Consider the following 16,131-nt stretch of genomic DNA (forward strand, 5'->3'; position numbering starts at 1 on the left):
ACTCTGGCAAAGGCCATGACAGGCTGAACTCAGCGGTTCAACCGCCCTCTGGCACGTAAACATTTCTTATATTTCCTTCACAGGTTCACCTTTGCACCGACCAGGACGGACTCCACGGAGGCAGCCTGAACGCGTTAGGGAATCCTTAGACATTCCCGGCGGTGACCACCCGGCTATATTACGGATCCGCACTCAACCTCTTCCCCCTGATCATAGCAGGTTCTGCTACCACAACCCTTTTTTATCACATTACTTGTACCCATACGCATAGACATATTATTCAAATGCAACATGTGGATTTATATGACGTTTACCTGCTGATTATTTCTTATCGAAATCATTTCGTCAAGTGGCATCCGTACATAGCGATATGCCTTAAATACGCCAGGGGCTTCGATTTTCCCGTAACACAGCAATAAAAGTCCGAACACCTTCATAGAAGTTCGGCACCCCGCACCTATAGCATTATATGCATCAGCTCCGAATCATGTCTTGGGTCAATAGTTGGGTTTGCCCGGCTCCCATGTTTTGGTACCTTACGTTCCACTATATCGGCTAAGGTAGCACTGGAAGAACTACTGCGATTGTGTCCCGGTTCTTACGGATGAGCACCTCAGTAGAGAAGGCCGAAAACTGACTGTCATGATACGGCGAGAGCTAGTCAGCTGTTCGAGCGGTTACAAAATCTTTAAGTATTTCTCCCGCATAATGCCATAACCAATGCAGTGTGCGATGGATCGATTTTTTCTCCGATCAGGCGCTTATAGAGCCCCTAGTACGGTCTTCCGAACACAAGGGGTTGCACCGACCATACTAAAGCTCCTATGGCTAAGTGAGAGTGATAAAGCCCTATAGTCCGATTGCCTGGTTCGTTGTGCTGAGCACCTCCTTCGGAGGACCCAAAACTGGGATCAAGAGTGCTCAGGTTTATCCCGAACACCCCCGTACTCCTTACGTGGGGGCAGAAGCCGACAACTGGCCAACTCTCAGGTTTAACATAAAAACGGCCGCACAGGAGGGTAAACTTTATATAACATGCGACATATAAACGACCTTGTTCAAACATTACAGAGGATAACATGATTGGCATTCATGGAAATATAATGTCATTGGTGCATAGCTCCGCTGCAAGGTAGGATCCTTTCAGGGCACTCTTATAATATAGTTCGGGCTTGCGGTGCTCCTTCCCCTCTGGCGGTCCTCCGGTCACCAGCTTCTCGGCATCCATCTTCCCCCAGTGCACCTTTGCGCAGGCAAAGGCCATTCGTGCTCCTTCTATACAGACCGACCGCTTGATGATGTCAAGTTGAGGGCAAGCGCTTACAAGCCGCCTCACGAGCCCGAAGTAGCTGCTTGGAATCGGCTCGGCAGGCCATAGTCGGATAACCATATCTTTCATGGCTAGTTCCGCCGCCTTATGTAGTTCGATCAGCTGTTTCAGTTGATCGGCAAAAGGCACCGGATAATTCGGCGCCAAATACTGCGACCAAAAGAGCTTATCTGCGGTGTTCCTTTCTTCGGCTCGGTAGAATTGGGAGGCATCTGATATGCTGTGAGGTAGCTCGGCAAATACACCTGAGAAATCCGGATTCACAACCAGAAACATAGTTTTCCCTTCAAATACTTGCTTTACATGGGAAAAACCTTACCCGCCGCGATCTTTCTCACCTCTTGGATCCCCTACAGGGCGCTTTGGGTTTCCCCTCGGGCATCGCTCCTGGCTTGACATGCCTTGGTGAGTTTGGACTCTTTCTCTGTTAAACTCTGCTCCAAGGTCTCGCATCTACTTACGGCCTCTTGCAGCTCTTGCTCAGCTTTAATAACTCTGTCCTCGTGTTTCTCACGAAGAGTCCGCTCTGTGGCCGCCTTTTCCTCGGCCTCGGCAACGGCCCTTTTGAGGGCCTCGACTTCGGTCATAACCCCTAGCACAAATTATGCGGCTTATTTCATATTGAACATTTATTTCACAATAAATGCGCACAACGCTTGTGCATACCTTGTTTATCCCTCAACTGCATTTTCAATTGGCCAAGTTCTTCTATGGCTCGCTCCAGACTTTGATTCAGTCTGGAGATCTCCGCAGTACGAGAGGAAGCAGCCGCTACAGGTATCTACTTGAAACAGAAGAGAAATCAATATCATTCAACGAGTCTTCCTGCGATCATCAATTTGATCCCTTGTCCAGTTCTTTCTTTCACCGAACAGTGTATCAGGGGCTACTATCTATACTATGACACTCTTCGACAACTTACAAAGCATACCTCAAAGCCTCTTATAAGGCTGATACAGGCTTCGTTTAGTCCACTCTCAGTTGACTGAATCTTCTCAATCACCGCACCCATAAGGGCACGGTGTTCGTCAACGATGGAGGCGTCTCGTAACGCCACCAACAAAGCATCCGACACTTCTGGATGGATAGAGGTCGCCGGCAGAACAGGCACGCCCCCTCCAGCCAAAGGAGGTTGCCTTCTTGATTCTGGAGCCGTATAGGTCTCTGGAATCACATCCGGTGGGGGCCGAACTCAGGATCGCCCCCGCCGTCAGACCCCATGGGAATCTTTTCCCCCACATGTCCGGCCCCTGCGGTTTGACCTCCAGGCGTCGCCTTCATGGTTTCTTCCTTTCCTCCTTGGTCGGGGTCCTTCTGGGACGAAGCCTCGGTGTTATGCACCTATTTGGAGGAAGGGGCCTTTGGGGGCGTCCCGCTCTCCATAGCATTTGAGCTCAGCAGGTCCTCTGATGTGGATTGTTTGGTACGGGACCTCGCCGAACTACAAAAAATATATGCTTAGGTTAATATACTAAGACACGATGAGTCCGGACGCTTAAATGTACTCGGATTTTATATACTTACGAGTTTACCAGGGGCTGGGCCCTGGGATCCCATGCCGGGCCGCTATCGGCGGCGGCAGTGGACTCCTCCGGAAGAGAAGCCTTTCCCCTTTTGGGCAGTTCGGCCTCCAAGGGTGCGGAGGCTGTCCTCTTCCTTCTTCCCCCCCGCGGGGGATTCATCTTCCTCCTCCTTTTCGTCCACTTCAGAGGCGGAACGGGCATCAGAGCCTTCGGGTATTGTGTCCGAAGTGCCACGGCAACGAAGGCCGCCCCGGGTCATTTTGGCCTCCTTCTTGGCCATCTTCTTCGGCACCTTGTAAGGCGCCAGATTTGTAACACCCCCAGCGTCATACTACGATAATCTCACCCTAATGATGCCAGGTCACCATGCTTACTGAGCTGATTATCACTTGATGAAAAATCAGAGTCAAATACAAATTCAAAATGACAAGTCAAATTATAGTTTCTTAAAATAGTGATTTAAAAATGTTCAAAATGTTGAAGATATTCACTAACTATTTAACAATCATCAAACAACATTTTAAAAATTATTTAAATACCCTAAAACAATTAAAACATGGGCCCAAACATTATTTTAGTTGCCTTTTAAATTATATATAAAAAGAAAACTTCCAATCTTTTTCATTTAAGTGCCAAACTTTAGTGACAGTAAGGTATATTGCATGCTAAATTTTGAGATCGGCCACACATTTTGCAAAATGGGTTAATACAAAAAAAAGAAGTGCAAGCAGGAAAAGAAATGAAAAGGCTAGAGACAACACTGTTTCACCTATAGCCCATAGGTACAGTGCGAGGCCCAGTCCACGAACAGCCTTCTCCTTCCTGTACAGAGGAGGAGGCAGGAGATGTGCGTGTCGCACATCCACAACCGCCGTGGCCGTAGATGGCCGCCACGTCGATCCCCTCCGTTTATAATTGTGCCAACGCAAACCCTAGATCGCCCTCGTCCATTCCCCCCTCTTTTCCCCATCGCCCCCTTCTTCTTCTGCTTGGAATCGAGCTTGGATACTCGCATGGTGGCCGCGCTGGTCATCGTCATTACCGCAGCCACCGTCGTCGCCGACGCGTGGGAGGACGTCTAGGAGGCCCGCCACGGACGTCTTCATCCGTCCCGAGCATCGAACGGAGCCGAGGTGGCATGTGCGCTCGCCATCGAGCTAGTCTTCGTCGCGTACGTTGTCGTCGTCCATCGTCGAGTACCACCGTTCCGGTCCACCCCGATCTTCCCCGAGCACATCAATGGACTCGCAGTGAGCTTCTCCCCCGGATCCCCCTTCCCCCGCTTCGATTCGGTCGCCATTAGCTGTCCCTGAGCTTGCCGTGGCCGCGGCCCCTGCGCCCGAAGCCACCGGCGCTCACACTGCTAAGTGTACACATTACTGTCACGTTTACATGACTTAGTCTCCCCACCATTAGTCCCACGATGCACGATATGTGTGCACGTTCTCTGTAAACTGCCTGTATTCAGTGCCTATATGTACTCCTGACTCTGAATCAATGAGATAAGTTCAGACTCTGTTCAGTTTTACAGTTCAATATGGTATCAGGCTAGACTAGTCCTCGTCCACAATGAACCAAACCGGCGCGGCAATCTCGCCTGCCGCCGGCAACACCCACCTCGGACCTCTGGGTCATCTTCCTCCCCCGACCTACCAACCTACCTTACCTACTCACCCCCCATCTGCTACTCTGCTTGCCCCAACCTCAATCATCGACACCATCACAGATGTATCCCCGTTCATCCCCATCGTCCTCGACCTGGCGGCGCACAACTACTACCACTGGCGTCATTTGTTCCTTGTCCACCTCGGGCGCTGCGGCCTCCGCAGCCACATCGACGGCGACAACCTGGCGGCCTCCTCCGATCCCGTTTGGATCAAGGACGACTTCGCCATTCTGCAGTGGATTTACACGCGGATCTCAACGGAGCTGTTCGGCCTCCTCCCCAAGGACGGCGCCACCGCCTTCGTCATCTGGCGCGAGCTCCAGCGCCTGTTCCAGGACAACCGCGATGCCCGCATCAACCACCTGGAGACAGCGATGCGCACCCTCAAGCAGAGGGACGAGCCCGTCGGCACCTACTGCCAGCGCCTCAAGGCCATGGCGGATGAACTGCATGAGCTCGGCGCTCCGGTGGATGACCGCCGGCTCATCTCCGCCACCCTCGCCGGCATCAGCGAGCGATTCGACAAGGTCACCTCCGTCATCCCTCTGCTTCGCCCCGCGCCGCCGTACTCTGAGGTGCTCTCCATGCTTCAACTCGAGGAGACCAAACTGCGCACCAGGATGGAGCAACCGCAGGCCTTCTACTCCAACAACGGGCCTTGCAACAGCGGCAACGCCGCCCAAGCTCCGTCCCCGCAACAGCCGGCCGTGCGCCCCACCGGCGTCAGCCCGAACTACAAGGGCAAGAACCCGGTTCCCGGTTTTCAGCACCGGAACGCATCCAACAACGGGTCGACCTCCACGACGCCATCGGCTCACGCCTCACCAGCACCGCCTCGTCAACCGGCAGCGACACCGACGGCACCCATGACTCCGCCATGGCGTGCCCACACTGATCCCTGGACCGGCTTGGTTCAGGCCTGGCCTGTCCCATGGACCCAGGCAACTGCCGTCGCCGCGCCTGGCCCCGTGCCCTGGCAGCTGCCGTCGCCACGACTCGTCGGCGGCCCCGGCCTGCTTGGCCGGCCTCCTGCTCAGGCATACTACTCCTTCGCGCAGAACCATCAACCGGCGCCTGCAACATACCCGGCCTCGCCATTTGCGCCTCCTGCCTATGCGGCTGCGCCGATGCAAGCGCCGATGTACGCACCTCCCACGACTCCTGCGTCTCCTGCCTGGGACCAAGCGGCCTTGGTCCACGCCTTGAACGCCTATACCAACCACAATGATGGAGGCTGGATCGTCGACTCTGGAGCAACTGCGCACATGTCTGGTACGCCTGGTATGCTGTCTTCTGCCCACCCATCTCCTTCTACACCACCCATCATTGTTGGCAATGGATCACATCTCTCTGTCTCTCACATCGGTCGTTCTGTTATTCCTAATGTTCATCGTCCCTTATATCTTAACAATGTTCTTGTTGCTCCTTCCCTAGTCAAAAATCTTATTTCTGTTCGCCGCTTTACAACTGACAATCAAGTTTCCATGGAATTTGATCCCCTTGGTCTTTCTGTGAAGGATCTCAAAACCCAGGCCCTGATCGCACGACATGATAGCACTGGCGATCTCTATCCATTCCATGAAGCCATGACAACCAACTCTGCATCGGCGTTCCTCGCTAGTGTCAACCTTTGGCACCGTCGCTTAGGCCATCCCAATTCACAGACTGTATCTAGTTTACTTCAGCATTTTCAAATTCCCTGTAGAAAAGACTCTCATGACCCAGCGCTCTGCGAAGCCTGTCAGAGAGGAAAGCATGTACGTTTGCCATTTCATCTATCAAAGACATCTACCTTTACACCATTTGAGCTTTTACATTGTGATGTTTGGACGTCCCCTGTTCTCAGTGTGTCTGGATACAAATATTATCTGATTGTGGTTGATGATTTCACTCACTACATGTGGTCTTTTCCTCTTAAGGCCAAATCTGATGTTCATGGCATTTTTGTGAAGTTTCAACAGTTTGTCTCTACCCATTTCTCCACACCCATTCGATTTCTTCAGTGTGACAATGGCACTGAATTTGACAACCAACGCAATCGCGACTTGTTTCTCCAGCATGGCATTGTCCTTCGATTTTCCTGCCCATACACCTCGCCTCAGAATGGCAAGGCTGAGCGCGCCCTTCGCACCACGAATGATATACTCCGCACCTTGCTCATTCAGGCATCCATGCCCATTGCCTACTGGGTCGAAGCTCTTCGGACGGCCACCTTTCTCCTCAACCTTCGCCCCTACAAATCCAACCCCTCCTCTACGCCATACATCAGCCTTCACAACTCACCTCCACCATATGACACGCTGCGCGTTTTTGGTTGCCTGTGCTATCCCAACCTCACTGCCACAACACCTCACAAGCTTGCTCCACGTTCCACTCCGTGCGTATTCTTGGGCTACCCTGACGAGCACCGCGGATATCGCTGCCTGGATCTATCCTCTGGTCGGATTATCATCTCCCGCCATGTGACCTTCGACGAACAATCTTTTCCCTTTGCCACATTGCACGCCACCTCCACGCTTCCGCATCCCAACTCATCCTCCCCTTCCTCACGGCCTCTGTTTGCCGTTACCGACAACCCAGCTCCCACGCAGGCCACAACTACGCATGAACCTCCTACACCTCCGGCACCACCGTCCCCTCCACCCCCTCCCTATACTGCCTCCACCACACCTCCCCATACTCCACCTCTACCGGCCAAGGCAATTCCGGTCCCTATTCCCCAAAACCCACACAAGATGACCACTCGAGCGAAACGGGGCTTTGGCATCCCTGCTCGCCGTCTTAACCTGTTAGCCTCCACCTCTACCATATCCCCTGTTCCTAAAACATACCGCTCTGCACTTCATGATCCCCATTGGCTTGAGGCTATGCGCTCCGAGTTTGATGCTTTTAAGCAGAATGACACTTGGGAGCTTGTTCCTCGTCCTCCCTCCTGCAACGTTGTCTCAGGCAAATGGCTATTCCGCCACAAATTTCACGCTGATGGCAGCTTGGCTCGCTATAAAGCTCGTTGGGTATGCCGCGGCTTCTCTCAACAACCGGGAATCGATTACGATGAGACGTTCTCCCCCGTTGTCAAACCAAGCACGATTCGTGCCGTCCTATTCATTGCGACCTCCTCTCACTGGCCTATACACCAACTAGATGTAAAAAATGCCTTCCTTCATGGCACCTTGACTGAAACTGTGTACTGTCAACAGCCACAGGGCTTCGAAGATCCATCCTTTCCTGATCACGTCTGCTTGCTCAAAAAGTCTCTTTACGGCCTTAAACAAGCACCCCGAGCTTGGTTTTCTCGCTTTGCCACATACATTCAGACCCTTGGCTTCCTCCCTTCAAAGTCTGATTCTTCTCTGTTTACTTATCACTCCGACAACGCCACCGCCTACCTCCTCTTATATGTTGATGACATCATCCTAACCTGCTCCTCCACTACCTTCCTCAACTCTCTTATAGCCTCTCTTCGGTCAGAATTCTCCATGACCGATCTTGGAGCTCTCCATCACTTCTTAGGCATTACTGTCACGCGCTCCTCTGCTGGCCTGTTTCTCTCCCAACGTCAGTACCTCTCTGACCTCATTGACCGCGCTGGCATGACTGACTGTCACATTGCTCGCACCCCCGTTGACACTGGCAACAAGCTTGACTCCTCCGGCAACCCTGTTTCTGACCCGGCATTCTACCGCAGCCTTGCAGGTGCTCTGCAATATGCCACCCTAACCCGCCCGGACATTGCTTATGCTGTCCAACAGGCCTGCCTATTCATGCATGATCCTCGTGATCCTCACCTCGCTCTTGTCAAGCGTATCATTCGCTACCTCAAGGGCACTCTTCATCTTGGCTTACACATAAACACCTCCTCCCCAACTTCCCTGACAGCATACTCGGATGCCGATTGGGCCGGCTGCCCCGAGACCCGTCGCTCTACTTCTGGATTTTGTGTGTATTTAGGTGATAATCTAATCTCTTGGTCTTCCAAAAGGCAACACACTGTTTCCAGGTCATCAGCAGAAGCGGAGTATAGAGCTGTGGCACACGCTGTTGCTGAGTCTGTGTGGCTCCGCCAATTATTGTTGGAACTCCAACGTCCAATATCCAAGGCCACCATTGTTTTCTGCGACAATATCTCTGCAGTGTACATGTCAGCGAATCCAGTTCAGCATCGCCGCACCAAGCACATTGAGATCGATCTCCACTTTGTCCGTGAGAAGGTGCAGCTGGGCGAAGTCAAAGTACTGCATGTTCCTACTCAATCTCAATATGCTGACATTTTCACCAAAGGACTACCAACAACGATTTTCAGTGAATTTCGCTCCAGTCTTACCATCGTCGACATCGATGCTGCGACTGCGGGGGGATGCTAAGTGTACACATTACTGTCACGTTTACATGACTTAGTCTCCCCACCATTAGTCCCACGATGCACGATATGTGTGCACGTTCTCTGTAAACTGCCTGTATTCAGTGCCTATATGTACTCCTGACTCTGAATCAATGAGATAAGTTCAGACTCTGTTCAGTTTTACAGTTCAATACACACTCCCGCTCGCCCCCTGACTACGGCTGGGCCACACCCTAGCGGCTCCTGTCGCGTGCCCCGCATCGCCTACCTGCGGCTGCCCTACGCACGTCGCCATCTGCTGCCGCGGTTCTTTGTGCTGCTCTGCTTGTGCTTGCTGCTCCCTGCGTCCCGTGCTGCCCCTCTCGCGCTCACGACGCGCTCCAATGGACCCGCCGTCGTCCGCAAGCTCACCGCGCCCACCGGTGGCCGCCCGTGCCCGCGCGGCTCCTCCCCCGCGCTCGTCCCTGTGCCCATGGCCGCGGCAGCCTGACGCCCCCCCCCCGCCGCGTGCGCTCGCCTAACTCCCCGCTCGCACCTGCACCTGCCGGACCGCCACCGCTGCCTCCGCACGTTGCTAGCGCCGGCAGTCGCGCCCCAACCACCCCTCCTCGCCGGCTACGCCTCCCCCCGCTCGCGGATGCGCCAGCCGGCCGGCCTCGCCGTGCATCTGGTCGCCGGCGCGCACAGAGCATCCATCCGGCCTCGGTGTTGATGGCTACCAGGCCCGTGGCCTTTTGATTAGGCGCTAACCCCCCCACTAACAAATGGTCCCCCATCACTAATTAAAAGGTTAGGTTAGTCTTACTAAAAGGTGACACTTACAGATGGGCCCCACGTGCTAACTAAGTTATAAAAAAAAATAAAGACACTGCTAATAGTGGAGTCAATGACAGGTGGGTCCTCCTGGTCAGTTGACCAGCCAACAGTCCACTGTTGACTGCTGACTAGGGAGTCAACAAGGCCCCACGTGTCAGCCTCATTGGGCCTCTGACTGTGTACGCTTTTGTGTACCCATAGCCTTTTCCCTTTAATTTTAGAATTATTAATAATTTCAGAATACTGTTTAAAACTTTAGAAATTCATATAAAATAATCCGCAAGTCAGATGAAAAAGTTTTATACATGAAAATTGCTCAGAACGACGAGACGAATCTGAATACACACCCCATTCGTCCGTCACACATCCCTAGCATAGCGAACACACAACTTTCCTCCTTCGATTCATCTGTCCAAAAACGCAAAACACCGGGAATACTTTTCCGGATGTTTGCCCCCTACACCGGTACCACCTCGTACCGCGTTAGGACACACCTGACTTCACGCTTTGTCATGTCATGCATCGTCATGCATTTGCTTGCATTATATTTATTGTTTCTTCCCCCTCTTTTCTCGCTAGACACCGAGACCGACGCCGCTGCTACCCAGTACGACTACGGTGTTGACGACCCCTCTCTCTTGCCAGAGCAACCAGGAAAGCCCCCCCTTTGATCACCGGATATCGCCTACTCTTCTCTCTACTGCTTGCATTAGAGTAGTGTAGCATGTTACTGCTTTCCGTTAATCCTATTCTGTTGCATAGCCCGTCATTGTTGCTCCAGCTGTTGATACCTTACCTGCAATCCTAAATGCTTAGTATAGGATGCTAGTTTACCATCAGTGGCCCTACATTCTTGTCCATCTGCCATGCTATACTATCGGGCCGTGATCACTTGGGAGGTGGTCACGGGTATATACTTATATATAATATATGATTCTTGTGGTGATTAAAGTCGGGTCGGCTCGTAGGAGTACCCGCGAGTGATTCCGATGTTGGGGGCTGAAGGGGCAGGTGACTCCATCCCGGTAGAGGTGGGCCTAAGTTCCCGAAGGCCCCCGACGGTTACTTTGTGGCGGAGCGACAGGGCAGGTTGAGACCACCTAGGAGAGAGGTGGGTCTGGCCCTGGTCGGCGTTCGCGGTTACTTCAAGATAACACACTTAACGAGATCTTGGTATTTGATCTGAGTCTGGCTACTGGCCTATACGCACTAACCATCTACGCGGGGACAGTTATGGGCACTCGACGTCGTGGTATCAGCCGAAGCCTTCGTGACGTCAGCGACTGAGTGGCACGCGCCGGGTTGGACCACGTAACGCAACTTCCTTTGTAATGGAGGTTGCTAGGTCTGCTCACCGGCCGCGTACGCAACGTGCAGGTGTGCAATGGGCGATGGGCCTAGACCCCTGCGCCATAGGATTTAGACTGGCGTGCTGACCTCTCTGTTGTGCCTAGGTAGGGCTGCGACGTGTTGATCTTTTGAGGCCGGGCATGACCCAGAAAAGTGTGTCCGGACAAAGGGGATCGAGCGTGTTGGGAAATGTGGTGCACCCCTGCAGGGAAGTTGATCTATTCGAATAGCCGTGTCCCTCGGTAAAAGGACGACCCAGAGTTGTACCTTGACCTTATGACAACTAGAACCAGATACTTAATAAAACACACCCTTCCAAGTGCAAGATACAACCAGTGATCGCTCTCTCACAGGGCGACGAGGGGAGGATCATCGGTTAGGATTATGCTATGCGATGCTACTTGGTGAACTTACCATCTACTCTCTTCTCCTGCTGCAAGATGGAGGTTACCAGAAGCGTAGTCTTCGAAAGGACTAGCTATCCCCCTCTTATTTCAGCATTCTGCAGTTCAGTCCACATATGATACCCCTTTTTCATTTGATACCAATGCATACATATATAGTGTAGCTCCTTGCTTGCGAGTACTTTGGATGAGTACTCACGGTTGCTTTTCTCCCCCTTTTCCCCTTTCCTATACCCAATTGCTGCGACCATACGTTGGAGCCCAGGAGCCAGACGCCACTGTCGACGACGACTCCTACTACACTAGAGGTGCCTACTACTACGTGCAGCCCGCTGACGACGACCAGGAGTAGTTTAGGAGGATCCCAGGCAGGAGGCCTGCGCCTCTTTCGATCTGTATCCCAGTTTGTGCTAGCCTTCGTAAGGCAAACTTGTTTAACTTATGTCTGTACTCAGATATTGTTGCTTCCGCTGACTCGTCTATGATTGAGCTCTTGTATTCGAGCCCTCGAGGCCCCTGGCTTGTAATATGATGCTTGTATGACTTATTTTATTTGTAGAGTTGTGTTGTGATATCTTCCCGTGAGTCCCTGATCTTGATCGTACACATTTGCGTGTATGATTAGTGTACGGTCAAATCGGGGGCGTCACAAGTTGGTATCAGAGCCGACTACCTGTAGGAATCCCCCTTTCCAACTCCTTGGCCGAAGTCGAGTCTAGTCATTGAAAAACTTTTACTAACATGGCTGTGCGGGTTACGGGCCCACGTCGCCATCTGGGTGGTATTAGGATCTTTTACTCCTCGATCCTTACTCTGGGACTCTGAACTCTCTTCTATTCGGGTTAAATGAATTTTGCTAAATCTAACATTAGGATCTCGTTATCACTTTCTCCCGGAGAGCCCTTCATTACAGATGATCGACTGCTTCAACAGAAGATCCTGATAATACTCTCCGATGTTCTCCCGAAACTTTGTGCCATTGCTTTTGCAATTCCCTACCACCGAAAAATCCCTATGGATAAATACTTACACCTGTCGTTCTTACTTTTATTCCCAGTTGGTCTTGTTATTACAAGATACCCCGAAATACTCGTTGTTGTTTCCATAATCCTTTGAGCTTACCGCCTTGCTGTTCTTTGTCACCTGAATACCCCTACGGATAATTCTCGCACTTATCGAGTATCCTCTCATCCCCCAGTTGTTCATGTGTTTCACAATGGTCATCGAAATACTATTCGATCCTCCAAAAATCCTTAGTAGCTTATTGCTCTGCAATACTTGTCTGCTTGCATGATGGATGCTTTCCATATGTCTGGCAATATTCGTTAGTATCCTTAGACACCGTCATTTTGATCCCTTTGATTCAACATGAGTGCGAATGCACACAATCATCAGTTGATCCTTTTAAATTATCTTTCCGGCTCAGACGTCATTTTAAACATGAGCTGGTTCTCAACAAATCCAATTGCCGTCGATTGTACCCCTAAGGCTATTCAACTTATCCATCCCTAATCAGAACATTGCTTCTGATCCCTTGATTTGAAAATCGTAATTCCTTTGCATTTGAGCTCTGGATTAGTCAGTTGTTTCCATAATCCAATGCCTTTGCATTGTTACTTCCTCTGGTTGTGTGCCGATGCTCACGTCAGCTCTGTTATGGACCGGCAGATCCTTTAATGGATTTTATCCGACAACGTCCTTCATATTCAATAACCTTGTGAGCCTTCCCTCGGATACATAATGCCTTTGGTAAATGGTATCATCTACTTTCTCAACCTTGCTCTACTTTCGAGCTTGTGATATTTACTCTTGAAACTTGTGGTATATGTTTCTAAGAAGCCCCTATGGGTTGAACATATGCCTTCTCTAAACTGTGTGAACTCGAAAGTTTTGACGAGTCATACACTTCTGGTATTTTGCCAGATAAAATTTCAACACTACAACTTCTTCGAAAGTGAGAAGTGAATGAAAGGTTATGCATTGGAGAGGTGGGAGTCGACCTTGAACTTTGTGTTCATGCCCATGGACACGATGTAGATCTTATCATTAAAGCTTCTCTTAAATTAAATTATTCTCTTGGTATAAGTTCATCTTATATCTGGGATCTGGCCTTTTTTCAATCATGGTTCCGACCATGTTCTCCTTTAAATACCATTTCTCATGCAAGTTTAAGCACTTGTCTTCTGCAGAGTAATACCCTAGTCCAACCTCTACTTTGATCTGTCATCGAGTATTACCCCCTGGTATCTCGAGATTATCATGGAACTGCATAACCTCTTATGAGTTCTTCATCAAGTACTACATTCTCACGGATTCCAATTTTTCACGGGCTCTGAGTTATTAAACACTCAAAGACACCGATAACTAAATCGAGCTCGCACCGCGATTAAACAACTCTTGGTAACCTTCATTACTTACGAATTTGAACTCGATCACGTAAGTCCTAGCCTGCTCGACTATATCATTGTCATGCCGATTTTAAACTGTGCTAGCTGGTCCTTCTTTCTAGAGCAAAAATTTCAGGGTGAGCTAATCTTACGTCGATCTTCCTCGTCATAACAATTGTCCTTGAATGACAAGCTTGATTTCAAGTTTGTGTCGTACCTCTGGTTTCAATAACTTCTCGCTTCATCATTCCATTGACTTGATGTCATCGCCGATCGGTTACATCTTCTTGAAACCTCTCGACAAATGTGTCGTGATCATCATCAACATTTTGACCCCTTCCAAGGTATCAATTGAATTCATGATGAGAAGTACCCTCCTTACCCTCGATGAGTTGTGTTATCATCGACCACTTTATTGCCTTCCGTTCAACACAAACTTGTTCGTGTCTCTAGCAACCCTATTGCTTTGAAGTAAATGGTTGATATTTCATTCTTAGACCATTGGTTATCGAACCACCATTCTAACATTGATCATGCTACTTAAGCCCATATTTCGGGTGCACCTTTCAACCAATGTTTAACCGAGTATGTTTTCCTCGAGCATACATCATTATATCATTTGATCTAACTAATGTTATCTCCTTGTTCGCATAATTGTAGAAACCCATCTTTTGGAAGTCTCGGTGAATTGTCGCTGAGTTTATCACCTACCTTCTCATCCCCTCCTTGGTTTAATGATGAACTATTGTTTCAGGAACCCACTCCCATAGTTCATTTCCCGAGAATCTTGCAATGTCTTTTCGTCTATTTGTGTTGCACCTTTTCTTCTCGGACATCCTGAGTCTGAGGTATCATGACACCCATCGGATCTGAATCTCGGTCAGATATGATGGTTGGGACATTTCCAAGAGTTATAACATTGGTCTTTATATGAACCGGTAAGGTGATGTCATGCCTAGCACACCTGGCCGGAAGACCTATTGTTATAGTTTCCTTTTTGGCAAGGTTATTCTTCCGTGAGGAAATTGTAAGACTTATTCTATAAGTTGTTCCTGATGGATCCTTTTTGTTTCCAAAGTCTGATCTTCACCGAATGACCATGTCAATGCTATCTCGAAGCATGTCCATGGTACTCCGATTTTGAACAGGAACAATTGAAGCCCAATGTTAAATGTTTCCTGCTCAATTATCCAAACACCGCTGTATGGATAATATCATGAAAATTCTCTCCCGTACCTAAAGAGTTTTCTACATTATATCATGTCATGGATATCATGATCTGCTTGTCCTTGGGAAGGATATACCCTTGAAGTATGTGTTTAAACACATTTTCCTTTCCATTGTTCTGTTTAATCTGATAATCATTTTTTCCCTTCCATTGGTTGGTTTAACGTTTCTTGTGATCTATATGATCTAAGCAGTAATACTCTCCTGCTTATGTAAACACCTCGATGTACCACTCTATCAGTAAGTCCCTGTTACTATTGTTGATGACATTCCGGTAACCGCCAATGGAGGAGAACTTTGCCTATTGGTCCGCCTCGTTCAACGAGCAGGAAAATGGTTCTCTTCATCCCTCGCCCTTGGTACCGATGTTGTTGCCGACATAACTGACAGACTATCCTCTGACGTGCCATGTTTACATGGTCATACAAGACGTCACCGCCCTTCCTACCGTTAACTCACATGGTGGGCCCATAACCCACAGTTCCACAGGATCGAAACCTGACTCTCCTGTACACCCTGTTGTCCAAGTTATCTCTTGCGCCTGACTTCATATGTAATTCATGGGTCACCTTCCTAGTGATCTATTCTGGAATCAGACACAATACTTATTCCCGTTGCTTTGAACCCCTTTCACGCCCTGTTTCAGGCATCGAACGATTGCCTGCCCGCTCAAAATTTCTCATGATACCTTCTTACTTTGCTCTCAATATTTTCTTAAGTTTCAAATTCGAGAGTTACTTTCCACCACCTTTCCCGATGTTATTGACCAGATAGTTAACCTTGTCGAGGTCCGTTCTCCAGGAATACCCCCCTTATTCTTTCATAAGTACGATGGAGTTCCCGAAGAAAGGATGCCGACTTCATCATCATGAATCAAAGCAGAGAAATGAAGACATCAACGTCATGGATCGACCTCTTCGAGAAGAGCAACCAAGACCGAGAAAATTCGTTAGAATTTCGTAACCAGAACTTTCCACTTCTCCACCTCTTAAATCTCGGGACGAGATTTCTTGTAGTGGAGGAGATTTGTAACACCCCCAGCGTCATACTACGATAACCTCACCCTAATGATGCCAGGTCACCATG

General features: G+C 49.7%; 1 protein-coding gene across 1 annotated transcript; it reads left to right on the top strand.

The window, feature by feature from the left end:
* Nucleotides 1–4,422: 4,422 nt before the first annotated feature.
* Nucleotides 4,423–6,272, top strand: LOC123153544 (uncharacterized). Its single transcript, XM_044572625.1, has 2 exons — nucleotides 4,423–5,791; nucleotides 6,037–6,272. The coding sequence occupies exons 1-2, from the start codon at nucleotides 4,423–4,425 to the stop codon at nucleotides 6,069–6,071; spliced, it is 1,404 nt and encodes a 467-aa protein (XP_044428560.1). The 3' UTR covers nucleotides 6,072–6,272.
* Nucleotides 6,273–16,131: the final 9,859 nt, after the last annotated feature.

This window comes from Triticum aestivum, chromosome 7A, assembly GCF_018294505.1.
Source record: "Triticum aestivum cultivar Chinese Spring chromosome 7A, IWGSC CS RefSeq v2.1, whole genome shotgun sequence".
In the NCBI taxonomy this organism is placed as follows: Eukaryota; Viridiplantae; Streptophyta; class Magnoliopsida; order Poales; family Poaceae; genus Triticum; species Triticum aestivum.

Excerpts from the sequence above, each read along its gene's own strand:
- LOC123153544 (XM_044572625.1), top strand. The coding sequence starts at position 4,423 with ATGAACCAAACCGGCGCGGCAATCTCGCCTGCCGCCGGCAACACCCAC. Across the intron at positions 5,792-6,036 it reads AGCAACTGCGCACATGTCTG|GATCTCAAAACCCAGGCCCT; the intron begins GTACGCCTGGTA and ends CTTTCTGTGAAG.